Source organism: Anabrus simplex, chromosome 3, assembly GCF_040414725.1.
Source record: "Anabrus simplex isolate iqAnaSimp1 chromosome 3, ASM4041472v1, whole genome shotgun sequence".
Taxonomy (NCBI): Eukaryota; Metazoa; Arthropoda; class Insecta; order Orthoptera; family Tettigoniidae; genus Anabrus; species Anabrus simplex.
In genome coordinates this window covers 10,515,015-10,534,593 of record NC_090267.1, presented here as the reverse complement: position 1 = coordinate 10,534,593, position 19,579 = coordinate 10,515,015, and the positions used below count along the sequence as shown (strand labels likewise).

Genomic DNA, 19,579 nt, shown 5'->3' with positions numbered 1-19,579 from the left:
GGCAAATGGTACACTAAAATACATTATTGTCAAGCACGAAATATTAATTTAACAAGAGAAGAAAATTTTCCTATAATACAATATTATACAATTTACGCTAACAATGTTTTCTATTAAACACACGGCCCATCCTTAATTAATTTACATTGTTTACAAAATTCTACTTATGATATCTCCTGTACTACTTACAAATATAATCAACTGATATACAGTATGTGGAATTACTTCAAATGATACTATACAACTGGTGTAAGATTAATATTTACATTACATTTATTTATTTACTTTTTTTTTTTTACCCGCTCTGGATCCTTAGTAGCATAACGACCTGCTGTGTCTTAACCAGAGCCCCTTTTGCCACCACTTTTCAGAGTTCCTGAAGGGCCTTCACAGCTACCGTAGCGGTCCCAGGGCCCTCGAAGTCCCCACTGTACTTCACCCCTACAGGCAGTCCCCTACTTTGGCTGTCCAAACTCCTTAGACCAGGGGATGGAATTAATTTATTCACACACATTTTAATTTTTACAATAACCTGCACTGGTCGAATGCCCTCTAACACTTCATTTATTTTCTCTGTTGCTGTTTAATCTCTTCTTGAATATCTGTACAGATTTTGGAAAAAGATCAAACACTACCCCTGGTAAACTGTTCCACTCCTTCACACCCTTCCCAATGAATGAAAATTTACCCCAATCGCTTCTGCAAAAATTCCTTCTAATTTTATATTTGTGGTCAGTCCTGCCGATATAATTATTTTCTCTCACGGATATCTCCCCATGCTTCTTCTCCTGCATAGGCTCTATATAATCCTATAAGTCTAGTTTTCTCCCTTCTCTTACTTAAAGTTTCCCAACCAAGTTCCTTTAACATTTCTGATACACTACTCTTTCTCCTGAAATCACCTGTTACAAATCTTGCTGCTTTCCTCTGCACGCTATCTATTTCTTTTATTAGGTATTCTTGGTGAGGATCCCAAACACTGTTTGCATATTCCAATAATGGACAAACCATACTCAAGTAACTTTTTTCTTTTAATTCTTTGTTGCATCCTTTAAGTAGCCTCATTATGACATGTAACGATCTGTATGCTTTCCCAACAATGTCATCAATATGACCCTTCCAGTGCAAATTACTTTCAAATCTCACACCTAAGTATTTGCACTTGCCATCTTTTGGGATAACTACCTCATCCAAAGTATATTCAAATTCAGTTTTCAAGCTCCTGTTTGTAAAAGTTGTAACAGTTGATTTGCCTCCATTAACCTTCATATTATTTTCTTCAATCCATTGTTGGATACTTTCAAGGTCGCTTTGTAATTCTGAACAATCCTCAATGTTGTTTATTTCCCTATAAACAATTATGTTATCTGCATACAATCTTATTTTTGATGTTATATTGTTCCCTAAATCATTTGCGTATATTAAGAAAAGTAACGGACCGATTATACTGCCCTGTGCAATTCCCTTCCAAACTTTCTCTTCCTGAGATACATTATTTCCTACTTTGACTTTATGAACCCTTGAATTTAGAAATGTTTTTATCCAACGTGTAACCCTTACGTACAATCCTATTCCCTCCAATTTCTTTAATAATATTCCATGTTCCACTCTATCAAAGGCTTTGGAAAGATCTATGGCTATGCAATCTAACTGGCCTCCTGAATCCAACTGATCTGATACGTCCTGCTGAAATCCCGCCAGTTGTGCCTCACAAGAAAATTTCTTTCTAAATCCATACTGGCTCCTCATGATCCAATTTTTATCATCACATATCACTCTGATGTACTTCGATATTAAACTCTCCAGTATTTTACAATCTATACTGGTCAGGCTGATTGGTCTGTAGTTCTCTGGTTTCCTTTTATCACCCTTTCCTTTATAAATTGGTATTATTATAGATTCCTTCCATTCCTTTGGTATTACACTATTATTTATGACATAGTCAAAGAGAAATTTTAAATAAGGCACTATGTACCACCCCATTGCCTTTAATACCTCCCCAGTAATTTGATCACTTCCTGCTGCTTTTCCTTGCTGAAGCAGTTGGATTTCTCTGAAAATATTTTCGTCTCTGTCTCTCTCCCTCTCTATCTTCTGTTTCGGTTTCCAACTCTTGACAATCGTCTACAGAATCTCTAAATTCCCTACTAAATAGGTTTGCTTTCTCAGTATCTGTTAAATAGTGTTCACCCCCTTCTCCCACCATTGTAGGAATTTGGATTCCTTTTCCTTTTTGATTCCTGATATATGAATACAGCTTTTTCCATTTTCCTTTGTGGTCATTACCCTCTTGAAGTATGCCATTCATATAATTCTCTTTTGCTTCCTTTTTGAATCTATTCAGTTCCCTCATTAGCTGTTTTCTAGTTTCTCTACTCTCCCTACCCTCTTTGATTTTCCTGTTTACTATTCTATATTTTCTTTTTAATTTTCTTATTTCCCCTGTATAATAAACAGGGTTTGAGGTCATTTTACCCTTCTTAACAGGTACAAATCTCTTCTCTCCTTCCCAAATGATTCCTTTAAATTTAGCCCAAAGTGTATCCACGTTACTCCCTTCACTTATCCAACAACTGAATTGTGATTTAAGGTAAGTCCCAAATTCATCAACTTTAGTTTTTCTGTACAATTTCTTATCTTGTGTAACCCTCTTATTAAGCCTTTTTGGTACGAGTCCTACATCCATTATTACAGCCTCATGGTCTCCTATTCCTTCAATTACCTCAGTTTTATCAACAATTTCCCATGGTTTAAGCAAGAATACATCTAGTCAGTTATTGAGACGAGTCGGTTCTTGTACTACTTGTGTAAATCCTCCCTCCCAAATTAACTTATTTGCCAGTTTCTGTTCATGGGCTTCACTTGCAGCTCCATTCCATTCTACTTCAGGCAAATTTAGATCTCCCTCAATTATTACCATATCATTATTATTGTTTTTACGAGTATAATCTATTATTTTCTCAAAGACTTCCATGTCTCTTTCCTCTCTTCCAGGCCTGTATGTTCCTATAATTCCCACCTCCTTCATATTATCACAAACTAATTTTATCCCTAATATTTCATCCCTTTCATCGGTAAACCATTTATGTGAACAGTAAGTTTCCTTCACCAGAATAAACACCCCCCTCCCTTTTTATCTCCTCGGTCTCTACGATAGACTGTGTACCCTTCTGGAAATACTTCTCTATTACCCACCCCTTCTTTCAACCACGATTCCACTCCTATCACCACATCAGTCTCATAAGATTCCATCAATGTACCGAATTTTAATTGTTTATTTACTACACTTTGACAGTTTACCAAGAGCAATCTCAGACCCTCTTCCTCCCTAAAACTTGACTGTTGCAATTGGGTAACTTGAAATTCCTTACTATCCTGAGTTTCTTTTTCTAGTTGACTGAGCCAGCTTGAAGTACAGCTGGCTCTTCCTACTAGTTTTCCTGGTCAGTATTATAACTCAAGGGAGTTGCCTGTTTTACAGTACATATCTTAAGATTAATAACATCTAGAACAATATTTGCTATCTTTCGTTTACCTGAATTGTTTAGATGGAGGCCATGTTTTGTATAACAGTATCTCTCAAAACTGTTGCATTCAATAACCTGAGTATTACGAAAATTTTTACAAATTTTTAACAATATCTGTATTGACCTTGTCCACTTCAATGTTCACACACGAGTTTCTACTGAAATCATGCCTGTGGGGCACATTCACTACAAAAACGTTAGTGTGGGTCAGCTTCCCTAGTGTATGTTTAAGTTGTGATCTTACATTCTTGGCGTCGTCGTGAGCTACGTCGTTCGTCCCACCGATGATAAGCACTGCATCGCCGCTCCCGAATATCCTAGTTGCTGCATCTACGTTTTCCACAACACTGCTGATAGAAGCTCCTGGATATATTTCTCCGGTTGCTGCTATATTCTCGTCGTTAATCACTCCCACAATTCCCCTTCCTTGGCTATCACCAAACACAGCTACCTTTGCTGATTTAGGCCTAACTGGGTCTTGAATCCGAATTCTAGGCCTAAATTCTAAACTCAGCACGGCAACGGCAGTGGATCGCGATGATTTGGTTTCACGAGCGCGATCACTTTCTTCCAGAATTAAATTATTTAGGGCAGAAAACCAATTTCTGATGTTTATTTCTGGAAATTCAGTTGTAGATTTCTTCTTAGCCGGCCATCCACGAACTACTTGACACCACGTGCTCGAGTTTGTTACTTGTACCGGTATATCACTCGAAGAATGGTCAGTCCCAAATTCTAGCGATCGCAGTCTTTCTTTTAATTCTTGATTTTCAACTTTAAGAGTCTCATTGTCTTTGTTTAGAATGTTTATAATTTCTAATGCACTTTTATATTCCTCATCGACTGCTTTCGGTGCTTCGTCAACGCCGTCCCCAACAACAACATTCCGTACACACTGCTCACAAATCCAGTCAATATTTTCATTAGTTTTTACGTCTCTAGGGCAATTTCCGCACTTATAATGCCACCATCGATCACATGAATCACACAACATTCCATTTTTCACTAATCTTTGACATTTTCCGCACTTTTCGTCACATTTTACGGTTAATTTACTTGGAGAATAAAACACTACGTCATCATTACCGGGCCCCAAGTTCAAATCAAATCAAAATCTCTTTATTTGCAAATGAGGTGTCTACCTCGGTGGCAAATGGTACACTAAAATACATTATTGTCAAGCACTAAATATTAAATTAACAAGAGAAGAAAATTTTTCCTATAATACAATATTATACAATTTACGCTAACAATGTTTTCTATTAACACACAGCTCATCCTTAATAAATTTATATTGTTTACAAAATTCTAATTATAATATCTCCTGTACTACTTACAAATATAGTCAACTGATATACAGTATGTGGAATTGCTTCAAATGATACTATAAAACTGGTATAACATTAATAATAACATTGCATTTATTTATTTACTATTTTTTTTTTTTTTTTTTTTTTTACCGTTCTGGATCCTAAGTAGCATAACGACCTGCTGCGTCTTAACCAGAGCCCCTTTTGCCACCACTTTTCAGAGTTCCTGAAGGGCCTTCACAGCTACCGTAGCGGTCCCAGGGCCCTCGAAGTCCCCACTGTACTTCACCCCTACAGGCAGTCTCCTACTTTGGCTGTCCAAACTCCTTAGACCAGGGGATGGAATTAATTTATTCACACACATTTTTTTTATTTACAATAACCTGCACCGGTCGAATGCCCTCTAACACTTCATTTATTTTCTCTGTTGCTGTTTATTCTCTTCTTGAATATCTGTACAGATTTTGGAAAAGGATCAAACACTACCCCTGGTAAACTGTTCCACTCCTTCACACCCTTCCCAATGAATGAAAATTTACCCCAATCGCTTCTGCTAAAATTCCTTCTAATTTTATATTTGTGGTTAGTCCTGCCGATATAATTATTTTCCAACTGAAGCCTCTCACGGATATCTCCCCATGCTTCTTCTCCTGTATAGGCTCTATATAATCCTGTAAGTCTAGTTTTCTCCCTTCTCTTACTTAAAGTTTCCCAACCAAGTTCCTTTAACATTTCTGATACACTACTCTTTCTCCTGAAATCCCCTGTTACAAATCTTGCTGCTTTCCTCTGCACACTATCTATTTCTTTTATTAGGTATTCTTGGTGAGGATCCCAAACACTGTTTGCATATTCCAATAATGGACGAACCATACTCAAGTAACTTTTTTCTTTTAATTCTTTGTTGCATCCTTTAAGTAGCCTCATTATGACATGTAATGATCTGTATGCTTTCCCAACAATGTCATCAATATGACCCTTCCAGTGCAAATTACTTTCAAATCTCACACCTAAGTATTTGCACTTGCCTTCTTTTGGGATAACTACCTCATCCAAAGTATATTCAAATTCAGTTTTAAAGCTCCTGTTTGTAAAAGTTGTAACAGTTGATTTGCCTCCATTAACCTTCATATTATTTTCTTCAACCCATTGTTGGATACTTTCAAGGTCCCTTTGTAATTCTGAACAATCCTCAATGTTGTTTATTTCTCTATAAACAATTATGTCATCTGCATACAATTTTATTTTTGATGTTATATTGTTCCCTAAATCATTTGCGTATATTAAGAAAAGTAACGGACCGATTATACTACCCTGTGCAATTCCCTTCCAAACTTTCTCTTCCTGCGATACATTATTTCCTACTTTGACTTTCTGAACCCTTGAACTTAGAAATGCTTTTATCCAACGTGTAACCCTCACGTCCAATCCTATTCCCTCCAATTTCTTTAATAATATTCCATGTTCCACTCTATCAAAGGCTTTGGAAAGATCTATGGCTATGCAATCTAACTGACCTCCTGAATCCAACTGATCTGATATGTCCTGCTGAAATCCCACCAGTTGTGCCTCACAAGAAAATTTCTTTCTAAATCCATACTGGCTCCTCATGAACCAATTTTTATCATCACATATCCCTCTGATGTACTTCGATATTAAACTCTCCAGAATTTTACAAACTATACTGGTCAGGCTGATTGGTCTGTAGTTCTCTGGTTTCCTTTTATCACCCTTTCCTTTATAAATTGGTATTATTATAATTTCCTTCCATTCCTTAGGTATTACACTATTATTTATGACATAGTCAAAGAGAAATTTTAAATAAGGCACTATGTACCACCCCATTGTCTTTAATACCTCCCCAGTAATTTGATCACTTCCTGCAGCTTTTCCTTGCTGAAGCAGTTGGATTTCTCTGAAAATATCTTCGTTTGTGAATGAGAAGCTTCTTGTTTCCCTCTGTCTCTCTCCCTCTCTATCTTCTGTTTCGGTTTCCAACTCTTGACAATCATCTACTGAATCTCTAAATTCCCTACTAAATAGGTTTGCTTTCTCAGTATCTGTTAAATAGTGTTCACCCCCTTCTCCCACCATTGTAGGAATTTGGACTCCTTTTCCTTTTTGATTCCTGATATATGAATACAGCTTTTTCCATTTCCCTTTGTGGTCATTACCCTCTTGAAGAATGCCATTCATATAATTCTCTTTTGCTTCCTTTTTCACTCTATTCAGTTCCCTCATTAGCTGTTTTCTAGTTTCTCTACTCTCCCTACCCTCTTTGATTTTCCTGTTTACTATTCTACATTTTCTTTTTAATTTTCTTATTTCCCTTGTATAATAAACAGGGTCTGAGGTCATTTTACCCTTCTTAACAGGTACAAATCTCTTCTCTCCTTCCCAAATAATTCCTTTAAATTTAGCCCAAAGTGTATCCACGTTACTCCCTTCACTTATCCAACAACTGAATTGTGATTTAAGGTAAGTCCCAAATTCATCAACTTTAGTTTCTCTGTACAATTTCTTGTCTTGTGTAACCCTCTTATTAAGCCTTTTTGGTACGAGTCCTACATCCATTATTACAGCCTTATGGTCTCCTATTCCTTCAATTACCTCAGTTTTATCAACAATTTCCCATGGTTTAACCAAGAATACATCTAGTAAGTTATTGAGACGAGTCGGTTCTTGTACTACTTGTGTAAATCCAGCCTCCCAAATTAACTTATTTGCCAGTTTCTGTTCATGGGCTTCACTTGCAGCTCCTTTCCATTCAACTTCAGGCAAATTTAGATCTCCCCCAAATATTACCATATCATTATTATTGTTTTTATGAGTATAATCTATTATTTTTTCAAAAATTTCCATGTCTCTTTCCTCTCTTCCAGGCCTGTATGTTCCTATAATTCCCACCTCCTTCATATTATCACAAACTAATTTTATCCCTAATATTTCATCCCTTTCATCGGTAAACCATTCATGTGAACAGTAAGTTTCCTTCACCAGAATAAACACCCCCCCTCCCTTTTTATCTCCTCGGTCTCTACGATAGACTGTGTACCCTTCTAGAAATACTTCTCTATTACCCACCCCTTCTTTCAACCACGATTCCACTCCTATCACCACATCAGTCAAGTTGTGTACGAGTTGAGACGTGAACAGTTAAGGTGTTTAACTATTTACAGGAACAGTGTGATTCGAACTAGTACGATACTACACTACCCAGTACTTCAATGTAATTTGATGTTTAAATTACACGAGATGATCAGATTTGAATGACAGTGTTTAAACTTCACAAAGTGATTTAACATTGAATGCTAAAAGTGAGAAAACGTCGTTCGTGACACTTCAAAACTGTACATAATTTTGTATTTAATCCTAACAAGTGATAAACCTGTGCTAATCGCGAGACATAATTCAGTATTTCAAACTGTACTGGCGATTGAATTTTGTGACAGTGTTACTCTACGAAGGTGTTAGAACATTTCCACAAACTATGCGCTTATGTTACAAGCTACTGACACAAGTAGTTGAATTTAACAGTGCTATTGAACTTAAAATTTATTTTCCAGTGACCATATTCACGATAGAACATAGCCTTAGAACTGTGGTTAAATAAACTGGTACAGTTAATATTTCTTGTGTTGAACCCAGGACGGTTCCTAAAAGGACAGTGTTTTCTTTATTTAATTGCGAACGGGACCATATTCATCCCAGAACAAATTCTTTGGTTTCATTTATTTCTAGAATTAACTCGAACTTGAATTGTGTAAAATTAGGAAGTGGAATATTTTATTTTCTACGTCACTATTCAGCCGAAGTTCTCATATTTAACTTTGATAAAGTGACTTATTTATTTTCTGTGGCTGATACGTCACAGATGTAATTTTGAGTTCAATTCAAGCGCTCAGCAATAACTGTGTTCATTAGTGAATCCCACTGTGAAATCGACTGACTGCAGCCCACTACTAACTATTATTTCATTTGTGCAGACCAGTTACTTACGATCTATTTCATGCCCAGTGCCACGGTTGCTCCTAGACCATCCAGACCTCCGAGATATTCGAGACCTTCCAGATATTGAAGACTGGCTCGGAAGATGGTGGCACCATAAGCAGACATTGTGACCCGCAATGTATCACGGCCAATTCCGCCCGAAAGCAGAAGTACTCATTATAACTGCTGTGTTGAGGTGATGTTGAAATCTGACTTTATTTCATGAATAAACTTTATGATATCCCAGAGAACAACAGCCCATTAATTGAACAAGTCCCCAAGTTACTCACTAATTTTAATATATACCGAGCTCGATAGCTGCAGTCGCTTAAGTTCAGCCAGTATCCAGTATTCAGGAGATAGTAGGTTCGAACCCCACTGTCGGCAGCCCTGAAAATGGTTTTCCGTGGTGTCCCATTTTTGCACCAGGCAAATGCTGGGGCTGTACCTTAATTAAGGCTATGGCCGCTTCCTTCCCACTCCTAGTCCTTCCCTGTCCCATCGTCGCCATAAGACCTATCTGTGTCGGTGTGACGTAAAGCAACTAGCAAAAAAAAATTTTAATATAAATCATTACAATTTCACAAAATTCTTCAATTATAAACCTTTCAATACCCCTCCGGTCATCATAACAGATTCCACCTTACCCCCTCCCCATAATACAACTCCGCCGCCAGTTTCCAGCACTCTCATTGTTGCGACTATCCCTCCCGTCCCAACTTACTCTCTGCCTAAGCAAGCTCACAGATACAACACACGCAGCAGCGGGCATACGTTTAACAGACCCCCTTGAACGGCTAATGTCTCCGGTCAACGCTGATCCAACATAAGAGGTAAGCGATCTTAGACTCACATTTTGAACACCCTATTTTCAAGGCCCGAGTACATCTTTATCCTTTTTCCATTTTTCAGGTATCAGTTCACGCACTTGGCATCTTATTTTTTACCGTTTCGATATTGGACTCCCAGTAAAACTGAAGCGGCTTCAGGCGTGAATAATTCCTGTTTGAAGAGTTACTACTCCGTGTCTGCTACAATATGTGATTTCTCTTGCCCGTCTCACGTATCTGTACAAGAGTGTGATTTAATTATTTCTTCATTCAAAAGAATATAATCATCATCATTTGTCATGATGAACATTCTTATTAACTGACTGGTAGCTATGAGTTTGATTATTACACTGCCAGCTCTGTGTTGTACCTAATGTTTTTAACCTCTGGCAACACGATTATGTGTTTTTTCCTAATTTAGCTATGATGAACACTTATATATATTCACTCTTGTTTTATGTTTGAACATTCTGATTGTCTGACTGGTAGCAATGATACCCTAATGATTTTAATTATTTCACTACCAGCTCTGTATTGTACTTTCTGTTTTTATCCTCTGTTTCAACACGATTGTGTGTTTTTCTCTTAGCCAATTGTAATGTTTTATAATTTTTTCACACTAGTTTTTAGCCTATTTGATTTCCTAAATGTAAATGTTGTTTCTTAGGGTACCATATATTTTAATGACACAAGGTTAGGGGCCCTGACCTAACTTTACGTTATGATTTATTTTCGGCTGATGATGCTTACGACACTTAAGCGAAACATGTCCCATCTCACACGCCTGTTGCAATGTTTATTTCCTAAATACAAGGAAAGTTAAGTATGGAAAGGTGGTGTTAACTATTTTTCTTATTTTAAAGTTCATAATCTGACATCCAATACGGTCTACAATGCGGTTTATACTTGCAAGGCGATAATTCAAATGAAAGCAGTGATCAGGTTTACTGTGTCGTAGGCCTACTGCTGAACTGACAGAGACAAATGACTGGCCATTAAGTTCCTTTGTATCAGTATTGAAATATATAACACGATACCCTTATCCCTTTCTTTTACAGGATTGAGTATGAAGTGAGACGAATCTTCTTAGCGAGTTTTTACGGCCGTATGCCCATCCTGATGTCAACCTAACCAGAGGAATTAATGAGATGTAACGAATGACGTGATATGAATAACTAAAACTGACTTTTATATGTACCATAGGCCTAAAAGCCGTGTTCACCATTTTTTTCTTTTTACATTTAGAGACACTGCCTTACGACAAAAATAGCCAGTATAACTTACATACATTCTAACTTTGTTAAATAATAGTATAGAATGTTTAAACGTACAATTTATAGCTCTTTAAAATCTAGAAGTCATGTGTTCGTTGCACAAAATTATGTGGTTATTGCATATTGGACCCCCTTTATTATTTTTGGCTGTAAAAGTCGGAGAAAAAGAGGTCTAATAGGCGAGTAAATACGGTAAGTGTGGCAAAGGATCTGCAGCAGAGGTCGACACCACGAACAAATATCATTTTAAAACAAATCTATTTGAAAGATAAGAGATAGGTGAAGTGGTATCAGGGCAGTAGTCCGAGTAGTGAGCAGAATGAGGCACACAAATGTTCAGTCTGGATCAGCAAGCCTTTGTAGGTCAACGGGGAGAATGGTATGAGGAGTAGAATGTGCAAAGGTTTGCGTGTCCAGTCAGGAGAGATAGAAAAGTTTTTAACCTTCATATGCCGTTTGCCGATGATTGCCGCTTTATTTTATTTCACATTATATTATGACATCTTAATGTTTTCTTCTTGCCGTTGCTTAAATTTTGTTTTATAGTGATGTAATACCATGGCGGGCAGATCTCAAATAGGAGCTGGCCAGGGGCCATTCTGCCGTGGTGAAGATTAATTATTCAAATTTCCTCAATTTTGTTTGTTTGATTGCCTATTTTATCTAATTTAACTTCATTTAATTTAAATTTTGTTCATGTAACTATTGTGTTTTGTTGGTTTGTTTGGTATCTGTGCGGTAAGTGGACATGAGCCGATTATTTTATGGTAAATTATTTTGGTTTGTTTGTTTGTTCAGTTAGTGCTATTTGATTGTGTAAGCATATAGTTTGGTATTTAGGTAGAATTTAAGTTGAAAGAGCTTGTCTAGGTTGGGCGTTGTCATTTTTCTCCATTAACAGATCAAAGGTAGCAAATACTGTAGATCTGGAGGAAAATAAAGAAATAAAGAAAGTTAAACATAATGACAGGAGGAGAGAGCAAGAGAAAAGGGGGACTTGAAATGATAATGACAAACTCCACACCTTGTCTTCCCTTTCTGTTCTTCTGTTTTCCTACACTGCCTTGTCACGTTATTTACGAGTTCCTATGATTATAGATATGACCTGACATATTACTTGTTTGCTCCTTCCCACTGCTCAGTTCCCAGAGAGGTTTCTGTTACACTGGTTCTCATCCAAACAAAACTCTCCATACAATGACATGCATAACATATATAAATTCAGTCAACAAACAGTCATTTCTTTGATTGTTGTTTAACTATAAAGGATATGGAATTTGAAAAGATTCTGTTCAGGTACCGTACTTTAAAACTACCATAAGACAACCACAGAAATGCATACAGACGTTTACTTTTTCATTCAACACACAATGCTTTCACAGAAGGGCTCTAATAAAGGTGAAAGGCCTGAATGTAGTTAACTGAAATTAAGCATTTCATCGATAGAACAATGGTCAGCTGAATTCACCAACTGAACCTTACTAAGGAAAGATAAAGGATGATACCCGAGGATATGTGTCTAACACTTGTCCTGTTTCTTTACACAGTTAGGAACGAAGAGAGAGAAATCTTCATAGTGAGTTTTTATGTCCAGATGCCCTTTCTAACATCAACCTCATCAGAGGAGTCAATGAGTAAAAATTATGTAAGACACCAGGTAGGGAGGGCCAATATACAGTCTACTTCTGTCAAATAGCACTACAGAATCAGCTCAAGGCTTATCTCATAAACTGTAATTGGTTACCAGGATATTTTAAATTAATGCTGTGGTTAAATGTAAGAGAGGACCAAGAGTACTAACTTCGCAAACAAACAAAGCAAATAAGTAAATAAATAAATAAAGATCTCCATGCGATGGATGCAGATTAGGAATTAGAAATTATACACCACCTCTTCTCTTGCTGTGACAGATAACATTATAATAGTGATTGACATTATTAACAAACACGACTCAAACCAGCTAACCATGGTGTCAGACCATACAGATTTGACATGTCAAAAATCATTGTCACCAGCTGGGTAACACAACTGATGTTGAATACTTTAAACTGAATATTTAGCAAAAGGTAAGGAAATACTAGTGGATTGTATAGCAAATATTGCTTAAGTAAATCAAAGTTTTATGGTACCCGGGGAAAAATGCTGCAGTTTTTGTTGCTCACACTGCCTGTGCTCAGTGCTCTCAGATGAGATTGGCCATACCCAAAAAGGACTACCAGTGCACTGACTTTTATACAGGGATGTGACAGCCAACACCACTTCCAGCAACAGCTTATAATAACTTTGAGCTAACACACCGTGTTTGAAGCTGGCAACTCTCCTGATACACTCCTAGTAACAACAAAACCAGGTGGCACACATCACATAGTGGAGAGCCTTACAACTATACCATACACACCATGCTGGACTTAAGGGAAGTGCTCGAAAAATTATAAAAACTGGGTAAGAAAATGGGCAAATTAGTATTTTTAAGAGAATCTTCAAATTGATGTGTTAAAATGAGGGGTCACTTTCTTATATCTGTTCACCAGTTTTCTCACAATTTCCATTATCATGCAGCAGCTTATCAGTTTGATCAATTAATTCAAATGTGTTTACCTGTGATGGTCCTGGCTCTGTCAACTCTGGTTTGGTTTCTACCTTAAAACGTGCCACTGCTGACTCAGGTTCAAAATGTTCCTGCAGGAAAGTAAATATATTATGCACACTCTTCAGAGTCATGTGGTGGTCTATCTTAAAAATTGATCGTGTTCAATCTGGACAAGATGCCTTGAGAAAGTTCTCTCATGCAGATGACATTTTATAGTCTTACCTCTACAAGCAGCCATCAGTACACAATAAAGATAGATATGACAAAACCATGACAAGTTTTACAACCAGGAAAATCTTGTTTATGAAAAGAACTGACAGGATTTCCTGCTACACAGACAGTAATTACAGTATAAGTAATGACGGCCAAACCTGTCATGTTTTTATCTTACAAATACTGAACTACTAGCTGATGTACCCGTACTTCGCAACGTGATTCTCAGAAAGACTGACTTTGTGCTTTTCCTATCTGAAGTCAACATAGGTCATTACAAAAACATCAGTAGGAAAGTAACGATTAAAAGCAATGTTATCACATAAAATACTCGATCAAATGAAAAGCCACACATTTTCTCACTTTTAAAAAACAGTACTACAGTGCGGATCTAACAGTGTAAAGTTTCAGAGCTGGAATGACTAGGCTGCAGACAGCGTGAACACTCCTCTGCCATTATTCCGTTAAGTATGCACACTGCTCATTCCAATCAGTGCCTCAGAGTAGAAATTGAATAGCTCGAATGCTATGATGAACCAGTGTGTTAGGTATCAGAAGTATCAGAAAATGTATAAACCAGAGGAATGGCATGCTAAAGAAGAAACTTATCTAACTCCCCAGCTATTTCCTGCCAATATTTAGGCAGGCTGTTACACTCGATACGAACGGGCAAGTTGGCCGTGTGGTTAGGGGCGCGCAGATGTGAGCTTGCATCTGGGAGATAGTGGATTTGAAGCCCACTGTCATCAGTCCTGAAGATTACAAGTAACTAACCTCAAGTTTTAGTCCATACTGAAAGTCGGTTTAATACAATAAATAATGTTTTATTTTAAACCACCTATTCAATACATTAAAATGTTATTACATTCAGTGTTTCACCACTAATATAAATATATAAGCGGGACATGTCTCGCATCATCAGCCAATCTAAACTCTCAAAGGTTGGTTTATGTTTACATTTGTACATTTCACAATCTTAAACTTACTTTACTAATATCACAGAAGGCAGAATCATTGGTAGCATGCCTTATTAACTAGAACTTAATATTGGAAAGGACGATAATTATACATTCATTTATAATTATGGTAGAATAAGTTTGCTCTCAAATATTTACAAACATTTATGTCTAAAGTCTTGAAGAATGACTTGTGATTCAAACTTAAGAACTTGTGATAAGGTCATACACATTTAAAGTTTAAATCATGAGATCGGGCTAAAAGTTTGTTATCCTTTGAGGATGAGTCAACGAAATTCTAAGATTTTGTCATCTTGTTGATTTTAACATGTGACAGGTTGAACTTTAGTCTTTAAGAAGTTTGACCTTTTGTAGTGATTTGACACCGGTAATGTTGTTGATTGAGTATGTATTTGTTGACATCAATGACCAAAGCTTTGAAGCAATGAATTGAAATGGAGCGTAGTTAAAAGGGACGTGATTCGACGAACAATGTAGCTACAAGTTGTTAAATAGACTATCACTTGTTGGCATGTCTGTAACAAGACAAAAGATTTGTGTGTGTCGAATGTTGTGTTTCTAGTTGAGTGTGCACTTAAGGAAACTTCACTTACCCCTCTTATTACTGCTTGTCTGTCTAGTGTTGTCTACTAAAGTTGTGTAGTAACTGCCTGTTCTTCTGCGTCTCCTCCTTGTGTTGTACGACTGAGATGGTAGGGGCTGGGTGGGAGGGAGTAGGGGTGGTCGGAGTAATGTTAGTAGGTGTGGCTTTGGGAGGGGAGAGTGTAGAGGAGGTACAGAGAGGGGTTGTGTTCATTAATGTTACTTGAATACTGGTTGTTTTGGGGATAAAAACTTTAGCAAAATCACTTTTCTCTAGATTAAGTGTTTGTAAAATTTCCGTCAATTTTTTTTTTTTTTTTTGCTACTTGCTTTATGTCGCACCAACCCAGATAGGTCTTATGGTGACAATGGGACAGGAAAGGCCTGGGAGTTGGAAGGAAGCGGCCGTGGCCTTAATTAAGGTAGATGTGAAAATGGGAAACCACGGGAAAACCATCTTCAGGGCTGCCGTCAGTGGGATTCGAACCCACTATCTCCCGGATGCAGGCTCACAGCCGCGTGCCTCTAACCGCACGACTTACTTGCCCGGTTAGGCAATTGTTCATGTAAAAGAGTTTTTAAATTTTATTTCAATTTTGTAATTTAAATTTTTTCCTAATGAAAATGGTGGTCTAGTTGAATACAAATATTTTCTATTTTTGTCAGTAATGTTCCCTTTTCTATTTATTTTTTTGATCATTTTTTAAGTCTTTCTCTGTAGTTGTAAAGTGGTGGCCTGATTCTCTCATGTGAACACTCGTAGCAGAATGTTTATTGACTTTTGCAGCATTGACATGTTCAAGGTATCTAGTAAGAAAGCTACGTCTTTAAGATGTTTGGTTCTTGAAAGAAGGTTTAAAATCTAAGTTAGTACCTACATTTTTAATATCTATAGAAAGAAATAACATATACAATCCAAACGTAGCTGATACTCAGAACAAAATAAATGAGATCTGGCTGAAAAGTGAAATTAAGTTACTCTACAGGAAGAAATCATTTCTAAACTTGCAATTATATGTGCACACTTGGAATTTTCTCAACTATTATCTCCTCTATAATGGATATCTATCCAAAACTGTATAACAGAAAAGCTTGTTGACGTTTTGGACATGAAACAGAAAACCCTGGATAACAAACGCTTCCACTTAAAGGAAAACAAATTAAATTCAAACAAACTTAACAATAGCGCAAATTATCCTAATTCTGATCTAAAAAAACATTCCCACCACAACCAATCTATCAGATACGAACTTCATGGATAATCAGATGAACCTACTCAATAAAGGTTCAAAATTTGATTGGCCTAATTCACAAAAAATAGAAGATGAGATCACCATAGTAGCAGAAGTCGAATCTAACTTAAATAAATAGACGGCCGATTTACAAAATTATAACAGGTTTGGAGTCAAAAAGAAATACCCAACTTTCATAACAGAAATGAAAGGATGACCTAATCCTACTCTCAAAAAACTAATCATTACACTAAAATCTAACTTAAACAATAACAACATAATCGTTGATACAGATGTTAACTCCCATAGGGAACCCGAAATATTTGTCCCGAATGAATAAATTTATAATAGCAACAGAAATGGTACGTTATTGGACATTATAAATTTTCCAGCTAACTAATTCCTGGTTGCCAGCGTTTCACCCCGTGTGCTACATTGTGCTCATCAGTTGGTACTTAGCACACCCACCCAGACGCATGGCTAGTGCATACAACAAAGGATACTGCGTAGGCTACTTGGAGCCACCGGCAGTGCCAATGCATTATGAGAGATTTTGACTAATTACCAAAAATTGATGCCTGCTTGGCCATCAGATGACATAGATGTTCATTCCCATAGGGAACCTGAAATATTTGCCCCGAATTAGTAATTTTATAATACCAACAGAACTGGTCTGGTATTGGGCATTATAAATTTTCCAGCTAACTCATCCCTGGCTGACAGCGTTTCACCCCTGTGTGCTAAGTTGGGCTCATCAGTTGGAACATAGCACACCCACAACAGTCAACAAATAAAAAAACATGTGTCATAGATAGGAATCACCAGATAAGAATTTTGCCTAACAATACCAAAAAGGAAAGATCAGAAAACGAGCAAATTATGCCACATTTCCAATATCCAAAGGTTTAAGGAACATCAAGAAAAGAATTATGAACGGTGAAAACCAGAGGCAATAAGAGTATAGTTAATAACGAAAGAACTCCAATCAAAGATTGCAGGGTAAGGATGAAGAAAAATACAAAAAGGGAAAGGAAATAAGGATCGAAACTGTAGGAAAGATTCACTTCGCCAGGCAGTGTTTATAAAAGAAGTCTCACAAGTGTGGAATTAGTAATAGATGTCGCAAACAGGACATGTAAGTATTTAGATAACAGTTCTCATTGTCCTAAGCAAAGTCTGTATTTAAAAAAAAGGGAAGAAAGGAGTCTGCAAGCATAAGTTTAAATGCCGGTAAGCTGCAAGAGCAAAAGTGGGTAGAGGCCAGACAGCCTAATGAAAAATTTAAAGTCCAAATAACAAGTTCATAGTTCTTGCTCACCAAGCAGTCTACAGGTATTGGCACAGAAGTTCAGTACTTCACCACTTTGATACGAAGACAGACTCATTTTTGAGGGATGGAGCCCGAGAATATAAAGCATAATGGAAAAATCTAGAAGTATACGGAAAAAGAAAGACAGCATGTTCCAGAATGACGACGGCACAATCACTTGTCCATACATGTTGGACAGGCATGCTCGGCATAGAAGGTGAAGATGGTAGCGTCTTGAGGGAGATGACATCACAGTCACATGTTCAGCAGAGTAGATGACAGCGGGCGAGCACAGCAGTAGAGAGTGAAAGGTCGCAGCAGAGCAGTCGATGAAAATGCGGCAGCGGAAGGTAGAAATAATAAAGAATATGTAGTGGAGAAATCGTAATATATTCCCACGTGCTGACGAAAAGAGAAGCGACAATGAAGGTGTTGAGACGATGCCGTGTTGATCTTCACAAGGGGCGCCAACTTGGAAGAGCGATGATTGAGACTAGAAGAAGAAAGCAGACAGACGAGAGATGATGTACCCAAACGAAGAGGGAAAGATTAGGATAAAGGAGGGGGAAAATGTAAAGAGAGAAAGAGAAAAAGGGGAGGGGAGAATGAGGAGAATGGACCGGTCCAAAAAACAGGGAAAAAATGCAACATGAAAGGGAGGAGTTCAAAAGGCAGAGAGGTGATACATACATTAAAAAATACAATATAATATTATACAATATAGAAAAAAGACATATGTGGCATACATTATATAAGTAAAGGATTATGGAACGATGTCCTATATAAAAAATAAATTTCATGAGGTGAAAGTAAATAAGAAAGAGAAAACAAAAGGCCTATGCACTCATGGGGAGTCTGCGTTTGAACGGGGAGGTGGAGAGCAGCATTTTATGAGCAGGAAAATGTTTAAAAAGGACAGTTTAAAAAAGTCCATAGAAAAAGAAAAAATACAGAAACAACTCAAGGACAAAGAGAACCAACGGGAATAACTACCCCCGGAAGAAATTTTTTCCCTAGAATCACAAACAAAACGAAGGAAGCACGGGAAGGAGAAAAAAAAAAGAAAAGAAAAAAAGGAAACAGGTTAATTAATTTCTGAAGTTGAGAGAGATGGACACGTTTAACATCAAGAGAATAAGAAGGGGATTGCACAAGAGCATTAGCAGGGTTAGGCAAGGAAATAATATGAAATGGGCCTATCTTTTTTTTTTTTTCGTTATTTGATTTACGTTGCACCGACACAGATAGGTCTTATGGTGACGATGGGACAGGAAAGGCCTAGGAATGGGAAGGAAGCGGCCGTGGCCTTAATTAAAGTACAACCCCGGCATTTGTCTGGTGTGAAAATGGGAAGCCATGGAAAACCATCTTCAGGGCTGCTGACAGTGGGATTCGAAACCACTATCTCCCGGATGCGAGCTTACAGCTGCGCGCCCCTAAGTACAAGGTAATGGGCCTATCCACACAGCAGCTAACTTAGCACAGAACTGACAACTGGAGGAGCTTTGGGGGGGGGGTCATTACGGGGGAAAACCGAAAACCATATCGCCAAGTTTAAAAGTAGATGATACATGACGAGAGTCGTGTTTCCTTAGAGATAAGTTGAGCAGTACGAAGATTAGAAAGGGCTTCGGTCCAAAGAGATTCAGTAGATTTAAAACATTGGATTCTAAAAGGGTGTGAAGATCCCAATTAAGAGATAAGGGAGTGTGAAGATCTGGCCCAAAAATGTTAAGCAGGTGTTT

The 19,579-nt window shown here is 37.4% G+C and overlaps 1 protein-coding gene across 1 annotated transcript in view; it reads right to left on the bottom strand.

The window, feature by feature from the left end:
* LOC137496913 (gastrula zinc finger protein XlCGF57.1-like) overlaps nt 1-19,579 on the bottom strand; it is a 56,721-nt gene that overhangs the window by 13,435 nt on the left and 23,707 nt on the right. The window contains exon 3 of the mRNA XM_068226774.1: nt 13,530-13,610. Coding sequence (XP_068082875.1) covers nt 13,530-13,610 — 81 coding nt within the window. The remainder of the gene's footprint in view (nt 1-13,529; nt 13,611-19,579) is intronic.